General features: G+C 60.5%; 4 protein-coding genes across 12 annotated transcripts; 2 read left to right on the top strand and 2 right to left on the bottom strand.

Moving 5' to 3' along the window:
- The first annotated feature begins 51 nt into the window (after positions 1 to 51).
- Positions 52 to 4,122, top strand: BECN1 (beclin 1). 2 transcript variants are annotated; one of them, XM_021532838.3, is made up of 11 exons: positions 52 to 199; positions 280 to 347; positions 429 to 487; positions 856 to 946; positions 1,204 to 1,340; positions 1,492 to 1,686; positions 1,916 to 2,062; positions 2,540 to 2,689; positions 2,776 to 2,836; positions 3,312 to 3,454; positions 3,735 to 4,122. In XM_021532838.3, exons 1-11 carry the CDS (start codon positions 73 to 75, stop codon positions 3,901 to 3,903), a joined length of 1,347 nt encoding a protein of 448 aa, XP_021388513.1. In that variant the 5' UTR covers positions 52 to 72; the 3' UTR covers positions 3,904 to 4,122. The 2 variants fall into 2 exon arrangements, with proteins under 2 accessions (XP_021388513.1, XP_085418079.1); XM_085561953.1 differs by having other exon boundaries at positions 280 to 487.
- CNTD1 (cyclin N-terminal domain containing 1) lies at positions 4,013 to 8,048 on the bottom strand. 3 transcript variants are annotated; one of them, XM_021532848.4, is made up of 7 exons: positions 7,673 to 8,048; positions 7,514 to 7,589; positions 7,104 to 7,275; positions 6,526 to 6,688; positions 5,934 to 6,078; positions 5,465 to 5,561; positions 4,013 to 5,126 (listed from the first exon to the last, which is right to left on the bottom strand). In XM_021532848.4, the coding sequence occupies exons 1-7, from the start codon at positions 7,842 to 7,844 to the stop codon at positions 4,965 to 4,967; spliced, it is 987 nt and encodes a 328-aa protein (XP_021388523.3). In that variant the 5' UTR covers positions 7,845 to 8,048; the 3' UTR covers positions 4,013 to 4,964. The 3 variants fall into 3 exon arrangements, with proteins under 3 accessions (XP_021388523.3, XP_021388520.3, XP_021388521.3); XM_021532845.4 differs by having other exon boundaries at positions 5,500 to 5,561; XM_021532846.4 differs by having other exon boundaries at positions 6,526 to 6,625.
- A 69-nt stretch (positions 8,049 to 8,117) lies between these two features.
- COA3 (cytochrome c oxidase assembly factor 3) lies at positions 8,118 to 8,812 on the top strand. The gene is made up of 2 exons (XM_021532856.4): positions 8,118 to 8,370; positions 8,445 to 8,812. Exons 1-2 carry the CDS (start codon positions 8,133 to 8,135, stop codon positions 8,555 to 8,557), a joined length of 351 nt encoding a protein of 116 aa, XP_021388531.1. The 5' UTR covers positions 8,118 to 8,132; the 3' UTR covers positions 8,558 to 8,812.
- Positions 8,813 to 8,949: 137 nt separating this feature from the next.
- Positions 8,950 to 20,549, bottom strand: WNK4 (WNK lysine deficient protein kinase 4). Of its 6 annotated transcripts, none has more exons than XM_085561952.1 (20): positions 20,082 to 20,549; positions 15,062 to 15,234; positions 14,689 to 14,909; positions 14,451 to 14,608; positions 13,859 to 13,947; positions 13,565 to 13,784; positions 13,158 to 13,488; positions 12,869 to 12,999; positions 12,733 to 12,800; positions 12,507 to 12,648; positions 12,301 to 12,417; positions 12,072 to 12,227; positions 11,731 to 11,788; positions 11,467 to 11,601; positions 10,765 to 11,342; positions 10,434 to 10,530; positions 9,913 to 10,339; positions 9,597 to 9,799; positions 9,407 to 9,504; positions 8,950 to 9,330 (listed from the first exon to the last, which is right to left on the bottom strand). In XM_085561952.1, the coding sequence occupies exons 1-20, from the start codon at positions 20,532 to 20,534 to the stop codon at positions 9,328 to 9,330; spliced, it is 3,858 nt and encodes a 1,285-aa protein (XP_085418078.1). In that variant the 5' UTR covers positions 20,535 to 20,549; the 3' UTR covers positions 8,950 to 9,327. The 6 variants fall into 6 exon arrangements, with proteins under 6 accessions (XP_085418078.1, XP_085418077.1, XP_085418075.1 ...); XM_085561951.1 differs by having other exon boundaries at positions 8,950 to 9,327; XM_085561949.1 differs by having other exon boundaries at positions 10,434 to 11,342.
- Between the last annotated feature and the right edge of the window lie 248 nt (positions 20,550 to 20,797).

Below are 20,797 nucleotides of genomic sequence, written 5' to 3'. Positions count from 1 at the left end.
CCGCCGGGACCGCGCCCCGCGCGCGCGTCACGTCCGGCGCGCGGCGATGGCGGGGCGCGCGCGCGCGGCGCGATGGAGGCAGCGCGGGCGGGCGGCGGCACCGCGCACGTCAGCTTCGTGTGCCAGCGCTGCTGCCAGCCGCTCAAGCTCGACACCTCCTTCAAGGTGCTCGACCGCCTCACCATCCAGGAGCTCACCGGTACCGCCGGGGTGGGGGGCCGGGGCCGGGCGGGGGCACGGGCCTAGGCCCGGGCCCGGCTGACGCCTTCTCTCGCACAGCCCCGCTGGTGAGCGCCGCCCCCGCCAGGCCCGGCGAGCCGCACGAAGAGGAGAGCGCCCTGACCGAGGTACGGCCGGGCCGGGCGCGGCGAGGCGCGGGGGCGGCTCCCCCGGGCCTGCCGGTAACGATGTTGTTTCCTTGCCGCCAGGAAGCCTTCGTGGAGCACCGGCAGGATGGCGTGTCCCGGAGGTTCATCCCGCCCGCCAGGTACAGCCGCTGCCGCATGCCCGGCCCGGCTGGAGGCCTGGCCTCCCCCTCCGGGCAGCTTGAGCTGCGCTGTGTCAGCGCCTCAGAAATGTCCCCCCATGGGGAAGGGTCACACTGGATAGCTCCTCTGAGCCCCTAGAGTTCTCCCTGCAGATCCCCAGGACCCTCGGGCTCCTTGGCAGTGCGAACACAGAACTGCAGAGTCCTCGGGGCACTGTGGGCCAGCCCAGACCTGACAGAGCCCCTAAAACGCGGGTTACCCCAGCCTCCTGCCCTCCCTTTTCCCTGAGCCAGCCCCAGGTTGTGGTCTGGTGCTCAGGCTGCCCCCCTCGGCACTTGGCACTCATGTCAGTAACGTTCTCTCCAAGAATGATGTCAACAGAAAGTGCCAACAGCTTCACGCTGATCGGAGAGGCCTCGGATGGTGGCACCATGGAGAACCTCAGCCGGAGACTGAAGGCAAGTGGGTCATGAGCTGGCAAACTCGGGTCCTTGGGGACAGAGCATTAGCTTTTCCTGATGCTCTGCAAAACTAAACTGCAAAGTTTCCCACGGCATTTGCCTGCCAGGGGCTTGGTTGGTGAGTAGTTGAGCAGAGATAAATTATTTCAATCAGTATTTGGCCTGCAAAGAAGATTCCTGCTAGGTGAAGCTGCTGAGCACCAGCAGGCAGCTGCCTGTGGGTTCACTTGTGCTAATGTGAGCCCTTCCTGCAGGTCACTGGTGACCTCTTTGACATCATGTCTGGGCAGACAGATGTGGATCACCCGCTGTGTGAGGAGTGCACGGACACTCTGCTGGACCAGCTGGACACACAGCTCAACATCACGGAGAACGAGTGCCAGAACTACAAGTGAGTGATCACAGTGACCCACGGCAGAGCTGCTGTAGCTCGAGGCACAATCTGTGGAGAGCTCGGGGTTGACAAGAGCTGCAGGGGCTGCCACAGAACTGGGGACTGGCAGTGCGGCACTTGTTCTGCTAATCCTGTTGTTCTCCTCTAGGAGATGTCTGGAGATACTGGAACAGATGAATGAGGATGATAAAGAGAAGCTGCAGACAGAACTGAAGGAACTGGCACTGGAGGAAGAGCAGCTGATTCAGGAGCTGGAGGATGTTGAGAAGAACCGCAAGATTGTGGCTGAGGACTTCGAGAGAGTCAGGGCAGAGGCTGAGAGGCTGGAGCAGGAGGAGGCTCAGTGAGTGAGCTGCACCTGCAGCTGTGGCAGGGCTTGGAGGAGTAGATAAATGAGAAACACGTAGATGGTAACATGAGAAACCTGTCAATGTGCCCAAATACCAGTGTATTTCGGTGTATTCTTCTGCTCTGTGCAGAAGAAAAGGTGGCAAAACCAAACTGGCTTGCAGAGCTGTCACTCTGAGGTAGAAGCCAGCACTCAGCACTTCTTGTCTTGTTTCTGCTCAAAGGTATCAGAAGGAATACTGTGAGTTCAAGAGGCAGCAGCTGGAGCTGGATGATGAGCTGAAAAGTGTGGACAACCAAATGCGCTATGCCCAGATGCAGTTGGATAAATTAAAGAAAACCAACGTGTTCAATGCAACCTTCCATATCTGGTAATGTAGACACTGGAATATTATATCTATTTTCTTGAAATCTGCAGTGTGAAGCTGTTTAAGTCACTGCATTTGACAGGAAAGGTGCAAGCCAGCTCGCAGTTATCTCCCAGCAAAGCAATGAATGCCACCTCTCAGGGGTGGCAGCTGAGTCAAGTATGCCAGGCTGTGGGCAATGGCTCCCTCAGCAGCCCCAGTAACACTTTGGGGACCCCTGTGCCAGCCAGCAGTGACACTGGCATTGGGGTTCACAGAGCAGGCAGCTAAGAGAGGCTGGGTCAGGGTTTCTGTTGTGTTTTTATGACAGAAAGAGAATAAATGTTTGGTATGTACAGACACTTGTTAAGAATAGCCCCAAACTCTCCATGTGCTTGGCTGGCACCGTGTCCCCTGTGCTGTTGGGACACAGCCTCTCTTTGGTTATCAGGCCAGGAGCTTTTCCCAGCCTAGCACACTTATTTATAATTCTTATCACAGGCACAGTGGGCAGTTTGGCACAATAAATAACTTCAGGCTTGGCCGCCTCCCCAGCGTTCCTGTGGAATGGAACGAGATCAACGCTGCCTGGGGGCAGACTGTGCTGCTGCTGCATGCCCTGGCCAACAAAATGGGCCTGAAGTTTCAGAGGTACCTGCAACACCTCACACAGATCATTTATGACCCAGAGGAAGACAGGCAGACTCGGGTGCCTGTGAATTCTGTCTTTTTTCCAGATACCGCCTTGTTCCCTATGGCAACCACTCTTATTTGGAGTCTCTCACGGACAAATCCAAGGTAAGAGATCCCAGACAAATCATGGGACATTGACCTTGAGTGTCAGAGCCCTGGGCACGCTGGGGATGCAGGAAACAAAATCTACAGGAAGCAAAACTCTGTGGTTGTGGAGTCCAGGAAAGGTGGCTGCCCCCACTCCTCCAACGTGTAACATCTCACATCCTGCACGAAGCCACTGGTGCTGCCAGCCAGCAGTGTTAAAAGTGAGAGAACTGTTGAATGGCACACCTGGCCAGAGGCAGAGGCATGTTTTGGAGTGATTTGCAGGTAGATGGCCTGATTTGGGATTGGTGGAAGTCAGGAACACGTGCCTGCACATGGTAGGCACTTGCACAATACCAGCCACACTTGCCCTGTGCCACAAGCCATTTCTCAGCTTCCCATGACAAATTTAAGCCTCATGTGAGGCTAAAAAGCTGCAGTGACCATATCAAAAACAAGTGCTTGGAGTGCCTGATACAAATCTCTTTCCCAGGAGCTTCCCCTGTACTGCTCTGGAGGCTTGAGGTTCTTCTGGGACAATAAGTTTGATCACGCCATGGTGGCATTCCTGGACTGTGTGCAGCAGTTTAAAGAGGAAGTGGAAAAAGGTGAAACTCGGTTTTGTTTGCCTTACAGGTAAGTGTTGCCACAAAACTGTCAAATTCAGCCCTGTATGCTCTCCCTAGCACTGCTTGCTGTTTTCAGATTTTTCAGAAATCATACAGAATTCTTATTGATGTGTGTTTGCTAGTTACAATGAAACTTAAAGCCAGCCCGTTGGGTGGAGCCCTGGGGCTTGCTCAAGTCCCTTTAAAATCAGGATAATGTTACTGTCAGAATTAAAATTTAGTGCTTGGTGTCATACTGAGATTAAATTTGCAATAGGATTACACTAATTAAAGCTTTTGTGATACAGGATGGACGTGGAGAAAGGAAAGATCGAAGACACAGGTGGCAGTGGTGGCTCCTACTCAATTAAAACACAATTTAACTCTGAAGAGCAGTGGACAAAAGCACTGAAATTCATGTTAACTAACCTGAAATGGGGCCTTGCCTGGGTCTCATCCCAATTCTATAACAAGTAACTGTGATCAGAACTTGGCCTGGCTGTGGAGTGTCTGCATTGTGTTGGAGAAAGGCAAATTAAGATGTCTCTTAATATTAACCAGTACAAAATGTTTACAATACCAAAAATCCACAAGACACTTTATTTTAAATGCCATCATTACAAGTAGTTTATAGAAAAGCAATATGCAAAGTTGTATCATTGAGTTGAACAGAATAAAACCCAGCTATTAAACGGATTCTAAACTGTTATTTTTGGGATTTATGGCCACGCATGTAAATAATTTTCAAACTTCAGAACACCCATCAGTTTGATGCTGCTCTGTTACAGCTAATGCCAGCTTGGAAAAGCAGGGCATTACAAACACAGTGAATAATGTGGGAAAACTGCCAGAACTCTGCCTGGTCATTAAAGAGTGACTACAGTTTAAAATAAAATATTTACTAAGTCATATCAGCACTTCTTTGTGCTGCTGCACTTAGCAAGGTTTGCTACCATGACAGCAGTGTAATCCCTCCTGCAGCCTGTTCCTGCACAGGGCTGTACTGAGGCAAAACTGAAATTATTCCACGCTCCAGGTGTTTGCAGCCAGCAGTTCCTGGCACTTGCAGGGACACCCAGCCTGGGCACTGCTGTGGTGACAGTCACAGAGGGGACAATCACAGGCAGCTGAGACAGGGGTTTTACAAAAGCAGCAGCAGGAGACAGAGCAGCCCCGTTTGTGAGAGCTGGCCCCAGCCAAGCACCAGGCATGGCAGCGCCTTTCAAACACAACTACTCTGAGAGGTCTCTTTGGCTAAAGGGAACTTAAGATTCAAAACTTTAAAAGATGCAGCTTTTACAATAAAGCTTTTAGGGCATTTCTGAACACAATGGTGCTGTTGGGCCTCCTTCCTGGGCATGACTGTGATGCCTGGCAGGACGAGCTTTGCTGATTAACACGAGACTGATGGGCTCTTCCAGAATTCAGGTAGCCCCGAGCTGTGCTGGGTGCCTGGGCAGTGCCACAGAGGGAGGGACAGTTGTCAGCAGTGGGGCAGTTCCTGCTGCTGGGCCAGTGAGTGGATGGACAAGGTGGTTCTATTTCTGAGGAGGAATTCTGTCCTCAGGAGATTTGGTCCCACACTTGCCACGGTGCTGCTCGGGTGTGGTGCTGCCAACAATGCGCCTCACCACAGCGTAGGAGAACTCCAGGATGCTTTGTGGGGTAATGCCAGTGATGAAGTTTAAATGCTCCACAACCTGGAAAAAAAAAAAAGATAGAGCACCTAAATGCTATGAATTTACAGACTGACAAGTGTAACTGCTCCATGGGCAGTTTCACAGGGAGTTGTCCCACGAGATTGCTGCTCTACCTGCCAGTGAAACATTGTGGGGTTTTGTTGTGGCTGTGGAGCACTGAAGGTGAGGACACTCAGCAGTGCCACCACACAGAACTGCCCCATGCCCTCAGCTCTGACAGAAGCCTCCTACTAAAAAGCCAGAGGTGTCCCCTCCCTCGTGCAACCCCACTTGCTGTGCTGGAACAGATAAACCACCTTGGCACTGTGTTCCTGTGGAGCCTTCAGCAGTGACTGTACCTGCTCCCAGTGCCCGGGGCTCAGGATGAACACACCTGTACTGATGACTCCAACAGCCAAGAGCATGAAATCTTCCTTCACTGTTAAAAACTTGGCTCTGCAGGAGGAAAAGCGTGTTCAGGTGTAAAACGCTGCCTCACAGTTCAAAACCTCCTGCTGGTGCAGTTGCCAGTGCCCAGGACGTGTTGGCTTATTCAGGCCAACCAAAGCCCAACACCAGCAGCTGAAACTGACAGTGCAAGGCTGGATTTTAACCAAATTAAACACTCTCCTTGCCCTTGAAGCAGCTGTGGAAAAGCATGTTGCTTTGAACTGGTATGTTTAGAGTCAATGGTGAATGCCCCCCTGCCAAACTAGTTATTTTTTAATGCCCCCAAAATGGCAAAATGAGAGCTATGCTGCCATTTATTAGCTTTTTATCAAGGGTTTTAATTTCAAAGGGGTATTTTAAGTGATTGTCAGGTCTTACATCTGCAGTTTGCTTGGGGTGGAGTTTTCGATGGCGATCTTCAGCAGAGTGTCATAGATGGTCTCTCTGGTCAGGTAGCAGAAGTCCAGCAGCTGCACGCACAGCTGGTGTAAGGGTTTGGCAGGAAGCAAGCAGCCATTGTATCCTGGAGGAGATCACACCATCAGTGCCACGTTTGGGGTCACGAAATTGAATTGGGAGTCTTAGATACCATAAGGGAGAGAGAATTCTGAGACAACTGCCCTGTCTCAGAATGCCACAGGATCACTCAGCCTCAAAATAATTTCATTCTGAAATTCAGGCTGTCAGATGTGGGCCAAGAAAATGCTGAGTGATTGTAAAAAATGTGGCCTGGCACCACATTTGGGGGCTTTAAACTCTTAATCTTTTACTGAACGAGTCATGTTGGCTGTCCAACAACATTCATCACATTCTAAAAAGGGCGAAGTTCTCATCTAAAAAGTGAATCTCTGGACAATCCGAACATTTCCATGTGCAAAAATCTATTAATACAAGACATTTTGCTTCAGACCAGGAAGAGCTCTGTGACCCTACTAAAAAACTTCCCTTTCTCTCTGACTGCTACTCTCACCTAGAACCTCCAGAAGTAATTCCACGTAGGCCAACGGAGTTGACACATTGATGTGGAAGTGCAGAGTGTTTAAAACAGCAAGCTCCGACTCCAGCAATTCCTGTTTAGTGTAGGAGTATTTTAAGGATTGCAGAAATGTTAAAGCTGTGTCATTGGTCACTCTCTAAAGAGGAAAAAAAGAGAGACAAAATGTCTTCCAGGAGTAAGGCACTCTGTGGGACAAAGTGCTCTGTCACCTCTGTCCTCCTGCCGAGCTGGCATAGGAAATCCAGCTCTGACCTTCCCCACAGCTTTCACCTCAATAAACCTTCCCCAGGCAGGTGTGAACCCCTGTGGACACATGATTTTTGACAACCACAGGCTGAGATGTTCCTGTGCTTTTTATCCCCTCAGAACTGGGAACACTTCCCAGCAAATTGTTACTGGATGAGCAATTTACCTACCTTAAAGGGAATGTTGTGTCCTTGGCATTTCATTATCACTACTGCCTTCCAACAAGGAAATCTATTTTTAAGAGAGATTAATAGACTGCAGATTTCACCACAGTGCTAGAGCAAGGACAGGCTGAACTGGCTTACACTGTAGTGCAGAGAGAGTTTGCTGGCGAGCTGAACGCAGGACACGAGTCTCAGGACAAAGGTGTTGGTGATCTGATCCCTCACAGAGCTCCAGCTGCTCCTCTGCCCCTGGTCACGACCTTCAGTGCTCCCTCTGTCATCCCTCATCTGTTCTACCTGCTTGATCATAAACCTGCAAAACCCACAATTGCTCTGAGAACGTTCTGGCAGCTGAGAAAAAGGAACAAAGGCAATTCCACCTATGCTTAAGAGTGTAGGTGGAAGTAGTAATTCGGATTAAATGAATGAGGAGACGAAGCCCTCAACACGCATATTGGCCTTGTGTGGTTTTGGGACAGAGTGGGACAGGGCATGGGCAACAGAACCCCACCAAGGAATGGGAAATGTGCTGACTGCTCAGGACTCGTTACCGTTCAAGTAACTCCACTGCCTGGTACCGCGTCGACTGGTCCAAGTGCCATTTTTCAGACAAAAGGAATATAAATTCTGCAAAAAGCACAGCAGTCGCTCATTTCAGGCTCCCGGTACAGCCATCACCTGCCCCGGGAGCGGCTGTGGCCAACTCTCACCCACGATACGTGTCTCTTTGAAGTAGCCAGCCTGCTCCGGCAGCTCGCTCAGGTACTGCTCGTTCTCCGTGGCCAAGTGGATCAGCGTGTCCTCGATGATTTCAGGAGCAACCCCGCTGAACACGGGGCCCGAGTCTCGGCCCCGGGGCTCCAGGGGCACCTGAGACCCCATGGAGCGGGCCAGGGCCGAAGCTGTAGCGACAATGATTTCAGCAGCGCTGTGGGGAGAGGCCGGGCAGGGCTCCGAGAGCTCCCGATGGCCGCGGGAGGCGGCACCGGACCGGACGAACCGAACCGAACCGAACCGAACCGAGCCGGGCCGGGCCGGGCGCTCGGGGCCCGCGGGGCCCGTCACGTGACCCCGCACCGCCAATCAACAGGCGCCGATGCCGCGACCGGCACCAACCGCTCGACGGCGCGCGCCGCCCGCGCCCTCCGATTGGCCGGCGTCCCCCGCCGGATGTGGCGTCACGGCGCCGCGCGGAGACGGCGGGGCAAGATGGCGGCGCCCGGCGAGCCGGGGCAGGCGGCGTTCGCGCGGAGAATCGACCCGGCCCGGGAGCCGGGGCTCAGCCCCGAGCAGCGCCGCCTCATGGCGCAGGTGGAGCACGCCCAGCGCCAGCGCGTCCTGCAGCGCCGGCTCCGCAGCCGCAATGTGCTGCTGGCGCTCGGCATCGGCGCGGTGACGTTTGGCATCTGTATCCTCCGGGGAACGGTGGGGCCGGGGGGCTCCGGGGCCGCGCCCGCAGCTTTTCCTTAACTCCCCCCGCAGACGGCTACACCTTCTACTCGGTGTCGCAGGAGCGGTTCCTGGACGAGCTGGAGCAGGAGGCGGAGGCGGCGCGGGCGCGGGCCCGGGCGCGGGCCGAGGGCGCCGCCAGCTGAGCGGGATCCCCGGCCCGGCCCGGCCCGGCCCGTGACTGAGCTGCCGCCCTCGCCAGGCACGACGGGCCTCGAGGCAGATGCGCCTGAGGGCCTCGGGCCTGCCCCGGGCTCTGCTTTGGCCCGGAGAAGGCCCCGGGGCTCCCCGCAGGCCGGGACCCCGCGGGCAGAGCCGCCCCGGGCCGTGCCCATAGGAAGGACGGGGGCGCCTGGTCCCACCGCTGCCCACAATAAATCCTCTCCCTGGAGACCGCGTCAGCGCCCGTTGTCACGGATCTCTTGGGCTGAGCCCAGCTCGGGGCGGATGAGGGGGGGTTTTGTGTTTACTCTTTATCCTCACACAGTGAGGCAAGCAGCCGCCATCCTGCCCGACAGACACACACGCAGACCCGTGGTTTGTATTCAATCCTTGTTTATGAAAACACTTTTCCAACGCCAGTTCGTAACTAAGTGCTCCCGGCTCCTGCTCTGCAGCCGAGGGAGCTGCAGGGAGCGTGGGCGGGTCCGGAGCGGGGCTGGGGTGGCGGCAGGGCTGCCACAGGCCGGGGGTGCTCAGGGCGGGCTCAGCTGCTTCCAGCACGAAGGACGGAGACACCTCGCACGTGTCCTGCAGCAGAGGGGCTGGGACAGCGGGCAGACACCCGTGGGAGCCCAGCGGGCCCGCGGCTTCCCTGCTGCGGGGAGCGCAGGGGCTCCGCAGGGCCGGCTCTGCCCGCCCCGGGGCAGCAGGCACTTGGCTGAGGTAGTTCACGGAGTCATTCTTGGCCAGCCGGCTACTGGGGAGAGAAGCGGCCGTGAACCGGGAGCGGCGGAAGGCCCCGGGACCGCCGCGGGACCCGCCCCTGCCCTTACCAGGCGCCCGAGGTCGTCGGCGAAGGTGACGCCCTTGCTGAGGCGCTGCTCCTGCGAGCCCGTGCTGCTGCCGCTCAGCGAGTTCCGCCGCATGATGCCTGCGGGACAGCGGCATGAGGAGGGCACGGGGCTGGGCAGCTCAGCCCGCACCCCCTCCCAGCCCGCGGGGAAAGGGCAGCGGGGCTGGCACCTGCGGGCGGCGCCAGCTCCAGGCGCTGCAGGCTGTTGCGGCGGGACGGGTTGAAGCTGCCCTTGGACAGGCGGCGCTGCCGGCCGGACAGCATGGCAGCCGGCGAGACGATGCCCAGCGGTGGCTGCTTCCCCATCCGCAGGTACAGCTCCTCGATCTCCTTCTTCTGGGCGCTCTGCAGCAGCTGCACCTCCGCCAGGTGCCTGGGGAGAGGGCAGGAGCTGGCAGCGGGGCCGCGGGGAAGGGACAGCGAGCTCCCACCCGGGTGGGTGGGGAACATCTGTCTCCTCCCAGGTGCAGCCCAGCCCCGGCTCACTTCTGGCGCAGGTTCTGCAGCTCCTCCCAGATCTCCTCGTCCTCGCTCTCGGTGTCATCGCTGCTCACGTAGGACAAGCTGCGGGAGTAGCTCAGCCACACCTGGCTCAGCATGGCCTGCGGCACGTTTTCTGTGCTCTCTTCCCCGGGACCCTCCCCCGGGTCGCTCCCCGCCGGCGCAGCGGGCACCGCGTCCCCCTCGGCTGGCGCTTCCTCAGCCCTGGGGCCTCGCTCCGGTGCCTCCGGTGCCACGTCCGAGTCACTGCTGGAGCTGTGGCTCGTGTCGGGGATCGCGGGAGGCGGGGAGCCGCTGGCTGCTGGCTCCGTGCCGTGCTGCTCTCCGTCACTGCCGCCCAGCACCGCGGAGCTCACAGCCAGGTCCTGGGCTGGGACCACCTGGAACCGGCCCAGCACCTGGGGCTTGGCTTCTGCTGGGGACAGGGGCAGCTGCTGGGGGCTGGCCGGGGCATTGGGTGCCCTGGCACGGGCACACGGCCCAGCCTCGGCCCTGCCCCACCTCACCTTCGTTGATGGGCGAGAGCTGGGCCTTGGGCACGCTGGGGGCTGGTGCCTCCGAGATGATCAGAGAGTGGCTGGGCTTGGGGGCACTGGGCAGCACCTGTGGGCACCTGAGCACCGTCAGCAGTACCCCCCCCAGGTTCTGCCACATCTCCTGTCCTCCCCTCTGTGCCCTGGGATCTGCCACCCGCTCAGCCCTCCCAGCATCCCAGCCCTCCACAAGCCATGAGGCTCCATCCCAGCCCAGTGCAGCATCTGCAGCAACCACCCAGCCCTGCTGACATTGAGCTGCACCTGGAGCAGCCCTGGACAGCCCTTGTGCACCCACACTCACCGTGCTGCCCTCTGGACCCCCAGATGTGGATGTGCTCAGCAGCTGCAGAGGGCTCCCCATGGCCTCACTGCCTGTGGGGCACACTGGGGCTGGTGCCAAGGGAAGGGGGGATATGGGCACCCTGGCAGTGGGGACATCAGCTCCCACTGACTCCAGGGTCCCACTGCCAGGTGGGACTGGCTTGTCTGTGCTGGTGGGCTCAGGGTAGACAAAGCGTGGGGCACCCAGGGCGAGACTCTGCGGCCGTGACAGCAGTGGTGGGTAGAGGTGCCCACCTGAGCTGGCAATGGAGGAGACAGTGTGGGCCACGGTCATCACTGCCAGGGAGAAGACATTGGCGAGGGACAAGAGAGGGGCACTGGGGGACAAGGGTGTGCTGGTCACAGGGGGGCTCAGGGGACTGCTGGGCTCACAGGGAACAGGGGATGTGGGGAGAGGCTGGGGGGACAGGAGGGCTTGGGGCAGGGCCGGGGGGACAGGCCCCCCTGGGGTCCCCTGGGGAGTCAGTGTTGGGGTCAGCACTGGTGACGTGAGCCAGGAGGGAGTCATCGAGACGAGGGGCCAGGTCTGTGCTGAGCCTGCAGGGAGAGAAACGTCAGGAGGAGCCCCAGGGCCACCTCCTGCCCCTGCCAGGCACCCGGAGCCCGAAGGGAGCAGGCAGCCCCAGGGCAATGAACACGCCCACCCTGCCAGCACCGGTACCTGTGGGGGACCCCAATGCCACCGGGGCTGCCAGAGGCTCCACAGGACTGGCCAGGTTGGTCTCTGATGGGGAGCGGCTCAGCAGCGGCAGGACAGGGGACTGGACAGACAGGCTGGGACTGGTGCAGCTCAGGTCTGTGGCATAGGGGTGATAGCCAGCCTCAGCCAGGGCAGGACATGTCCTTTGAGACCCTCTGAGGCCATCACCTGCCCTGCATGGGGCTTGGGGAGACAGGAAGGGCCTGCACAGGGGCACACACGTACCACTGAGTGAGGATGAGGAGGAGATGGAGCGCGAGAGCCCCTGCAGCTGCAGGTCCACCTGTGAGAAGGGTGAGCTGAGCCCAGCACTGGGGCAGAGGCCCCAGCCAGGCTGTGCCAAGCCCCAACTGGGTCCCACCCTGGCCCCACCACCTGTGGGGACAGGAGCTGGAGTCTCTTCTCATCTATGGAGCGCCTTGACTCGTCACAGGCAAGTGACCACAGGAGGACCCTGCACCCCAGCCCCCACCCCGGACTCCCTGGGGCCAGGCAGCATCCCAAGCCATGCTCAGCAGCAGCAGCAGCAGCTTCCCCAGCACTGGCAGGGCCAGGCTGGCACTCACGGGGCTGCCCAGAGCACTGTCAGCCTCGGGGCCCTTGGGCAGCTCGGTGCCACTGCGGCCATCCTTGCGGAGCAGGGTCTCCACGCGGTGGATGATGTCCCGGATGCGGCTGATGAAACTCTCCCGCTCCGACTTGAGGATGAACTCATTGTGGACCTGAGGGTGGAGGGGCCGGTCAGCACCCAGCCCTGCCGGGCAGGCCCCACCTTCACCCTCCCCCTGCTCTCACCATGGCGGCTGCAATTTCCTCCGGGTTGTCCCCATCCAGGTCGAACTTGAAGGTCACCATCTTGTTGTTGTAGGTCTGCAGCTGGCACTCCACCACTCGGTCGTTCTTGTCAGAGATCTGTGGGTGGCAGGGCTGGCTCAGCCCAGGAGAACCCACCTGGCCCTGCCTGGCCCTGCCTGGCCCTGCCTGGCCCCTGTGGCACTCACGTTGGTGATGCGCAGCCTGGAGCGGGCTCGGCGCCGCAGCAGCTTCCCCGAGGCTCTCTTGGGCGGCAGCTTGGAGCTCTGCTCGCTGGCCGAGAGCCCCTCACAGCCGTCGCTCATGCCCGATGCCACATCCGAGGTGTAGCTGCAGGAAGCCCCAGCTCCGGAGCATCAGCGTGGCCATTCCCAAACACCACACTCCCTACCTGACCCCTGCCCCCAGGCTCACCTGTCCACCGAGGAGGAGAAGCCACTGGCAGGGGGCAGGTGCTCGGTGGGCAGCTGCACGGCAATGCTCTGCAGGGAGAGGACGGGATGAGCACGGCCCCACGGCTGCCCCGACCCCCCCGTGGGGCCGTGCTCACCGTGGGGAAGCGGCGCACGGGCCGGGTGGGCGGTGGGCTGGTGGGGTCCACTGCCACAAAGCTGCGATGGGCCAGGTCCGGGGAGTCCAGGAAGCCAGAGGAGCTCAGGTACCCATCGGTCTCACAGTCGGCTGCGGAGGAGTGAGGCATGAACCGAAGCCAGTCCCTTCCCTGGCTGGGCAGCTGGGAAAGCCTGTGGGGCTGGGAGAAGCTGACAGACCCCCAACCCGCCTCCCACCCCAGGCCACCTGCTGCCCACCCGGCTGTTGCCCCCTTGGTGCCCACTCACAGGTGGCTGAGGAGTAGCTGGTGTGCCGGTAGGTAAAGTGCTGGTGCTGGTCAGCTTCGGGCTCCTCAGGCTCCAGGGGGAAGGTGCTGCTGAAGGCCGAGTCCCCAGAGCCAGGGGTGGCCAGGGCAGGCGTGGGGGCACCAGGTGGCAGCGGGGACTTGAGCTCCTCCAGGAGCCGCAGGACGCCCGGCGGCTGCCCGGGCTCTGCGGCTGATGGAGCGCCCTGGGCACGCTTCAGCTTCTCCCGCTTGCGCTTGATGGCGACCACGCGGTCCCGCACAGCCTTGGCCACCAGCTTGTAGTCGGCCTCACAGACAAAGCCCAGGACCACCTGCACGGGAGGGAGCTCGTCACTTCGGGCTGTAGGGACCCCGCAGCACCCAGGGCTCCCCAATCTCTGTACCCACCATCTCCTGGGCCACCTCCTCTGCCACATCCTTGTAGAGCTCAAAGAGGAACTCGATGGCGTTGTTGTCCTTGTATTTGCCGTGCAGCTTCTTTGTGTCGTCCATGCGTAGCCAGAGCTTGAGCCCAGACTTGACTCCATCATCCTCCTCAGCCAGCTCCACATGCACCCCTGTGTCCTCCTGGAAGAAGGAATGCTCCAGCAGGTCCTGGATGGTGTACCTGCAGAGGGCACAGCTCAGCGTGGGCTCGGGGCCAGGGGGGACCCTGCCACCCAGGCCCCGCTCTGCCCCCACCTCTCGTTCTTGTCCATGCGGATGCAGCCTTCGATGATCTCCTTCAGCTCGGGCACCTTCACCTTGTAGAAGCTGCTGGGCTTCAGGCCCTGGGGGTGATGAGAGTGAGCACCTCCTGTGCCAACCCACCAGCGTGGGACTCCCTGGGCCCAGGGAACAACCAGCCCCGGCCCCACGAGCTCTGCAGTGGCTCCTGTGGCCAGGCCATGTGTGGGCCAGGATGCCCCAGGGCTCTGAGTTTCCACCCCAACAGGCAGGAGCTGGCAGGAACCGGGTGTGACTGGTCCGGGCAGCTGCAGTGCCCCAGGCCAGGGTGACCCAGCAGACTGCTCCCGTTCCACCCCATTAACATGCTGGCAGTGGCTGCCGCAGAGCCAGGGATGGGGGGGTCTGGCCAAGCCACGGTCCCACCACCACCACCCACAGCTCCATGGGCTGGCAGAGCAACCCCTCACTGCCCAGACTATCTTTAGCCGCTCACACAACCCACACGGGGACACATTTTGTCAGCAGCAAGGCCTGACAGCTCCAGCTGACCATGCCCCCAGCCCCTGCCCTGCCTCCCTTGGCATCAGCCGGGGCCGGGCCTCACCGAGGTGACCTTGCGGTAGATCTGGGCGGCGTTCTGGCACTCGGAGTAGGGGTACTCCGAGGTGGCCATCTCCAGCATGCACATCCCGAAGGCGTAGACGTCCACTGCCTCGTCGTACTTCTCCTCGTACATCTCCGGCGCCATGAACTCGGGGGTGCCTGGGGGCAGCAGTGCAGCTCAGAACCCTGTGGATGCCCACCCCCCACAGCCCCCACGGCTCCCACCAGCCCAGCCCCACCTATCACACTCTTGGCAAAGGAGGCTCGCTTGAGCGTGGCCAGGCCCAGGTCCCCGATCTTGACGGAGCCCGTGGGGCCCGTGATGAAGATGTTGTCACACTTGAGGTCGCGGTGGATGATGGGGGGCGAGCGAGTGTGCAGGAAATGCAGACCCTTGAGGATCTGCCGGCTCCAGCGCTGCAGCACCTTCAGCTTCATCTCCTTAAAGCGCTTCAGGTACCTGCCAGGGACCAGCAGGGCTCAGACCTGTGGGGCTCAGACTCGCGGCCCAGCCTTGGCTCCAGCCCACCCTCCTCCCATTGCCATCCAGACCCAGATGACCACACAACAGAGAGCAGGGACCCCGTTCCCTCCCCTGCACGCCCCAATCACGTTTTCAGGGTGCCAGACGTCATGAGTTCTGTGACCAGCACGATGCAGATCTGCCCTTTGATAGTTGACTTCCAGGAGTCGTAGAAGCGGACGATGTTGGGGTGCTGCAGCCCCTTCAGCATCTCCACCTCCTCGCTGAAGCGCTGCCGCTCCGTCTTGGACAGCTTCCGCGTCTGTGGGGGCCAGGGTGGGTGTGAGGAGGGCACGTGGGGTCCTGCTGAGCACAGGGGGTGCCCTGGCCACAAAAGTCCCACAGGTCCCCATCCCCACTCCCTACATAGAGGCAGAGGAGGCTCCTGTGGCACAGAGCTCGGCTCAGACCTGCTGTCCCCCAGCGCAGTGGCACACACGTGGCTGGGGCCACCCTGGACTGTGGTCCCCCCATCAACCCACCACTCTGGCTGGGTGCACGACAGACGAGGCACCGAGGAACCCCAGCAGTTCCCCATTACCCTGTGCTGGGACCACCCAACCCTGCTCCCCTCACTCAGCTCCCAGCTGGAGCCCACCACGCTGCCTCGGGACAGGGAATCCAGCCTGCAGCTGTGGAGGCTCTGCAGAAGCTGCTGCCATCCTGCCCTGTGCAGAGTCGATGGCCACGGCTCTTCTGCCCCACCGGGGCACCAGCAGCACTGGGCTCTGTGCAGCCGAGTGCTGGGCCAGCCTCAATGAGGCCTTTGTTGGGGAAAGCAGGCGGGGGAGGCTCCAGCCCAGGTTTTTCCATGTTCCTCCTGCTCGAGTTAATTAAAGTGGAAACACAAGCCGAGGGTGCTGACTGCAGCTGGGGCAGGGGCCAGCGGAGGGGACAGCCCCCGAATGCTGAAGGGTGCAGGAAGAGGGGAGCTGACAGGCCAGAGCTACAGGAGCCAGGTCCAGCCCCATGTGAGTGCTCAGCCCTGGGCAGGAGCAGCAAGAACTCCACCACAGCCTGGGGTCCTGCGGAGCTCAGCTGCTGGAGAGCCTGGGGCCTCCAAGCTGGGACCCCTGCCCAGCCCACGTTCAGAGGCCAAGGAAACTGGAGCTGCCACAGAGCTCCCACCACCAGTGCTGCCAGAGCTGTCTCGGCCTCTTGGCCAGTGGCCACCATCCATCAATCCCGTCGGCTTTCGTAACATTTTCATTGCATCACAGGCGGCCCCATGGCTTGGCTGGAGCTGCTCCATAATCCCCCCACATTTAATACATGCTCAGGGACAGGCTGAGCCCAGATGAGAACCTGAGCCTGCTGCAGCGGCATGAATGGGACCTTTCATAGGGAAGGAGGAAAACAGCACCCGAACCCCTGCAGGGCCAGCAGCACACACTGGCTGCCCTGCTGTCTCATGGCCCCCTCCTACCCACTGAGAGGTGTCCAGAGGCTTCCCTGCACCCCACAAACCTGCAAGGGCATGGGGAAGCTGACACGGGCTGTGAACTGGGGAGTCACAGGTGGCCATGGCTCTCCCAGCTCAGCGAGACTGGACCCCAACTGGAGCAGTTGTGCCAGCACTGCCCTCACTGTGCCATGCCCAATTCCAGGCAGAGCCCCAACACAAGGCCACCTCTCCCAGAGTGCCTGGAGTAAGGTCTGGGGGAGCCAAGCCTGTCCCCCAGACCTGTGCCAGGGCTGGTGGGCTTGCTTGGCATCGTTCCTTCCACATAACCAAAGTGGCAGCAGCTCCCAGTCCTGTGCTGATACTCTCCCCGTTGAGTGTGGGCATCAAAGCCCAGCCTGGGCCTAGCAGGGGCAGGGCAGACAGGGCTGCCAGCACAGACATGGCACACAGCATGGGCACATCGTGTCCTCTCCTCACAGCACCCGCACAGGGTGGAGGAGGACGCTGGGGGTGGTGGCATGGGGACCATGAGGAGCTGGGTGGCAATGGTCCAGCCCATCCTGTGAGCCAGGAGCTGGCTGCTGAGGAGCCCAGCACAGCCAGCAGCAGGAGCTGAGGCCAGGCAGGAGAAGGGAGGGTGGGGCTGGGTGGCTGAGGACGGCTGTTGTCTCTGCAGCAGTCCCCAGCCTGGCAATGCCCGTGCTCAGAGCTCACTGCAGCACTCTCAGGGCTCTCCCATCCCTGCCTCTGCACTGGCACTTGCACTCTGGAGGGGCATTCAGAGCCACACCACGGTGGGGCACAGAGCCAGGGCTGGAAAGTGCCCAGCACTCCCTCCAGCCATGCCCACAGCCACAGGGAGCCCCCTGTGAGCCCCCACAGAGGTGCCAGCTCTCTGGCAGCAGTGGGTTCCAGCACCTCGCTGATCTCCCCGTGGGTCTGCCCCGCCGAGCAGGAACTCCTGTGTGCTCCCAGCCATGTGAGCACACACACAAGGTGCCCTGAGCCCCGGGGCTGCTGGCTAAGGTTACCTGCCCAGCCAGGGGAGGCACAGCAGTGCCTGCTGCCCAGAATGCTCTTGCCCACTTGGGGAACCCCAAGGGGTTCCACAAGAAAATCACACAGTCAGGTATTTACAGCCCGACCCCACTCTGGGCCTCTGGTTTCCTCCCTGCTTCCTCTTTCCCCACCGCCCGCAGCACCTAGGACAGAAATAGTGCCAGGCTAAAGCTGGAAAGCACAAACAGTGGGGCTGTGCACACGGGCGGGAGGGACAGACAGACGCTGCCTTCAGGACAGGGGACAGGGATGGGCAGGTCCCCCGAGGGGTCTCACAAGACAGGCAAAACCAACCTCTGCCTCCCGAGCTCTGAGGAGGGAAGGTCAGGGCAAGGACAGCAGGGAGAGCTGGGGTTGGGGACTGGGATCCATCACAGCACTGAACCAGGTTCTCTGGTGCAGAACAGGTCAGGCCTGAGGTTAAGTACTCATTTGGAATTGAAAGGTAATAGAAGGAGAACTGTGAAGTGCACACGACAAAGCTATTTTTAAAATAGCAGAACCACAACCATTTTTATTTGTGGTTCCAAATCCCGTATTTGTGTCACAGTGTCCAATTCTTTGCACGATTGCAGAAAAAAAAACAAACTTCTAAATGTCTGCATCTGTGCTCTTAGCCCCTTGTGGGACACAGATTTGGGTACAAGAGACAGTGGATAAAGAGCAGTCAGTGGAATTCAGCCAAACACTGGGTGGGGAGGGCAGGGGCAGGCACGGGTGGGAGCAGGGATGTGGCTGCACTCCCGTGGGAGGGTGCAGGACCAGAGGGGTCAGGTCTGCACCCAGCACCATGGGATGCTCACAGGAGGGTCCCTGGCAGGAGCTCAGCCTGACCCCAGCCTCTCCACAGCCACCCCCAGGGGACAAGTGAGTGGTTCTGCCACTCCTGCCTGGCTGGCTCGCAGGACCAGCAACGGGCCCAGCCTGTGCCTGCTGGACAGGAACGCTGGACTGGAACACGGAAGCATTTTGCTTCCCAGCTCCCTTTTCCCTTCCACCTGAGTGGTGCAGGCTCATCCCCTTGGCAGCCCCTCCAAGACAGCAGCACTGCCTGCAGGGAGGAGCAGGAACAAGACCTGCTGCCAGCCCTGCCAGCTGTGTGCCAGCCCCAGGGCAGGGGAGCTGGGCCACGGCTGGGCCATGGGGCTGAGACCCACAGGGAGGGACACGGAGCCAGCTGATGGGAAGTGCTGGGCACAACTGACTCATCCAGGGAGGAAGGTCCTGAGTTCACCAAGGAGAGCCTGTTCCAGTCAGTGGTTGCCACCTGAAGGGATGTAGGACTCAAGAGAGCTCAGGGGCCTTTGGACAGAGCTGTGAGGCTTTGTGAGAACTGAGCTGGCTCTGAACTGAACTCTCAACAACAGGAACAATTGTGGAATCCATGGGGGTGAGGGGCAAATCTTCACCTTCCTCACTACGAGGCCATAGTCAGCCCTCTAAAAACCACCCACCAGTCTCTCAGGATCTCTTCTTGCTCTGCTGGGCTGCAGCCACTCCAAGGACCCAGCCCTGGCAGCCACCTGCAATTGCACTGAGCTTTTAGGAACAAGACAACAAACTCGAAAGACACGTTTTTCTGTGTCAACAAGGACTTGGACCTTCCCACCACAGCAGCCATCCCAGGCTCAGGAGCCTGAGGGAGACTTTGGACTTCACCAAAACCCCTCCCCGGGTGCTCCAAGGAGAAAAGGCAGCTCCACAGCACAGATGTCCCTGTGCACCTCCATGGACAAGATCAGGCCCATCAAAAGCACTTGAGTGAGCAAAGGCATTGTGGAGGCAACACTATCACCACTGCTCTCAGCATGCTGCTGTCAGGCTGCAGGACAGCCAAGGAGATGGAGGAGTGTGGCAGCAGAGAGGAGAACAGGGATGCTCCTCAGAGACCTGGAACCACAGGTCCAGCTCTTCCAGTATCCTGCCATCCCCTGGCAACATCACAGAAACCACTCACAGGTGGCCATGTACACGACTTCAGCCAAGGTCAAGCAGGCAGAGAGCACCAAGGTCGTGTTGTACCCTGTTCCCAGCTGACAGCCAGCCCCAGCTCGCTGCCCCAGGGCACACCAAGGGCTATCGGAGCAAACCTTGGAGGCAGCTCCAGCACAAGCACAGGCAGGCATGCAGAGAGGGCACTGCTGCCCTCGCTGTCCTCCTGGAGGGAAAGCTGCGAGCTGCTGAGCATCGGAAAGACAGTGGGATGGATGCTCAGCCCCAGATCCACCTGTTAAGTGCCAGAGCAGGGACTGGCATCAAGAACGTGGGCACATGCTCCATAGTGCAGGCAGCAAGAAAGCAAATGGAAAACAGCACGTGATGGGCAGGAGGGCCAGGAGCGGCGGCACTAAGCAGGCAGGAGTCTGCGTGCGGGCCAGCAGACCCACGAAGCACCGAGGCACGGGCAGTGATGGGCACAGCGCAGGGCAGAAGCGGAGGCTCGAGGGTGCCCGCCCTCGCCAGTACAGGCTCCAGCCCGGGAAGCGCCCCGCGGGTCCCACACAGCAGCAGGGTCAGGGCCAGGGAGGGCTGCACATGGAAACTGGACAGAAGAGGGTCCAGGTGCCTCTCTCCAGCCCCTTGCCCCGGGGCGGGGGTCTGTGGGTGCGGGCAGACAGGGGCGGAGGCGCTGGCAGGGGCCGTACCTGCAGCTCGCACCAGGCCACCTCCACGGTGGTCTCCGTGTCCAGCCCCTTGTAGACGGTCTTGAAGGAGCCGCGGCCGATCTCGATGTCGAACTTGAGGAACCGGCCGTCGGGGGAGGTGGCGACCGCCCGCGTCTCCACCTCCTCGCTCTCCGTCTCCTCGGGTTCCCGGAGCCCGGCAGCGGCCGGCGGCGGCGGCGGCGACCCCCCGCGCTCCCCGTCCGGCGCCGGGTACCCCAGCAGCTCCAGCTCGGCCGAGCTCCGCCGGTTGAAGCGGGAGGAAGCACGTCGGGAATCGCGCCCCGAGGACCGCCGGCTGCGGTTACGGTGCGGGGCCCGTCCGGTGAGCCCCGGAGCCGGCTCCGGCTCCGGCTGCGGCGCGGAGCCGCTGTCCGCCCGCTCCGCCTCGGGATGGGACATGGCTCCGGCAGCGGCGGGCTCGGCCGCCAGCATCGGCTCCGGCCCGGTGGGAGCGGCCGCTCCCGCGCAGCTTCGCACCCGTGGCCTCCGACACCCCGCAGCCAGCAGCGACCGCCGAGACCCGCTCCGGGCACCGGCCCCGGCACCGCCGCCGCCCCGCCCGGCGGCACCGCCCCCGCCCCGCCCGGGTCCGCCCCCGAGCGACCGCCGCCCCCCGCCCGCGCTGCGCCACCGGCCCCGCGCCGGGCCGGGGCACCGCACCGGCACCGCACCGGGCACGGCCCCGGGACGGCGCC

The sequence above is a fragment of the Lonchura striata genome, chromosome 27 (genome assembly GCF_050655825.1).
Source record: "Lonchura striata isolate lonStrDom1 chromosome 27, ASM5065582v1, whole genome shotgun sequence".
NCBI classification, from domain to species: domain Eukaryota; kingdom Metazoa; phylum Chordata; class Aves; order Passeriformes; family Estrildidae; genus Lonchura; species Lonchura striata.
This window is presented reverse-complemented; position numbering and strand designations above follow the sequence as displayed.

Coding starts and splice junctions, on each gene's coding strand:
- BECN1 (XM_085561953.1), top strand. CDS start 73: ATGGAGGCAGCGCGGGCGGGCGGCGGCACCGCGCACGTCAGCTTCGTG. Junction 947..1,203: donor ACCTCAGCCGGAGACTGAAG/GCAAGTGGGTCA, acceptor CCCTTCCTGCAG/GTCACTGGTGACCTCTTTGA. Junction 2,690..2,775: donor ATGGGCCTGAAGTTTCAGAG/GTACCTGCAACA, acceptor TCTTTTTTCCAG/ATACCGCCTTGTTCCCTATG.
- CNTD1 (XM_021532848.4), bottom strand. CDS start 7,844: ATGGGGTCTCAGGTGCCCCTGGAGCCCCGGGGCCGAGACTCGGGCCCC. Junction 7,590..7,672: donor CAAAGAGACACGTATCGTGG/GTGAGAGTTGGC, acceptor TGCTTTTTGCAG/AATTTATATTCCTTTTGTCT. Junction 5,127..5,464: donor GCCCCGGGCACTGGGAGCAG/GTACAGTCACTG, acceptor TTTTTTTTCCAG/GTTGTGGAGCATTTAAACTT.
- COA3 (XM_021532856.4), top strand. CDS start 8,133: ATGTGGCGTCACGGCGCCGCGCGGAGACGGCGGGGCAAGATGGCGGCG. Junction 8,371..8,444: donor CGCGGTGACGTTTGGCATCT/GTATCCTCCGGG, acceptor CTCCCCCCGCAG/ACGGCTACACCTTCTACTCG.
- WNK4 (XM_085561947.1), bottom strand. CDS start 20,534: ATGCTGGCGGCCGAGCCCGCCGCTGCCGGAGCCATGTCCCATCCCGAG. Junction 13,000..13,157: donor CAGCTACTCCTCAGCCACCT/GTGAGTGGGCAC, acceptor ACTCCTCCGCAG/CCGACTGTGAGACCGATGGG. Junction 12,228..12,300: donor AGGAAATTGCAGCCGCCATG/GTGAGAGCAGGG, acceptor CTCCACCCTCAG/GTCCACAATGAGTTCATCCT.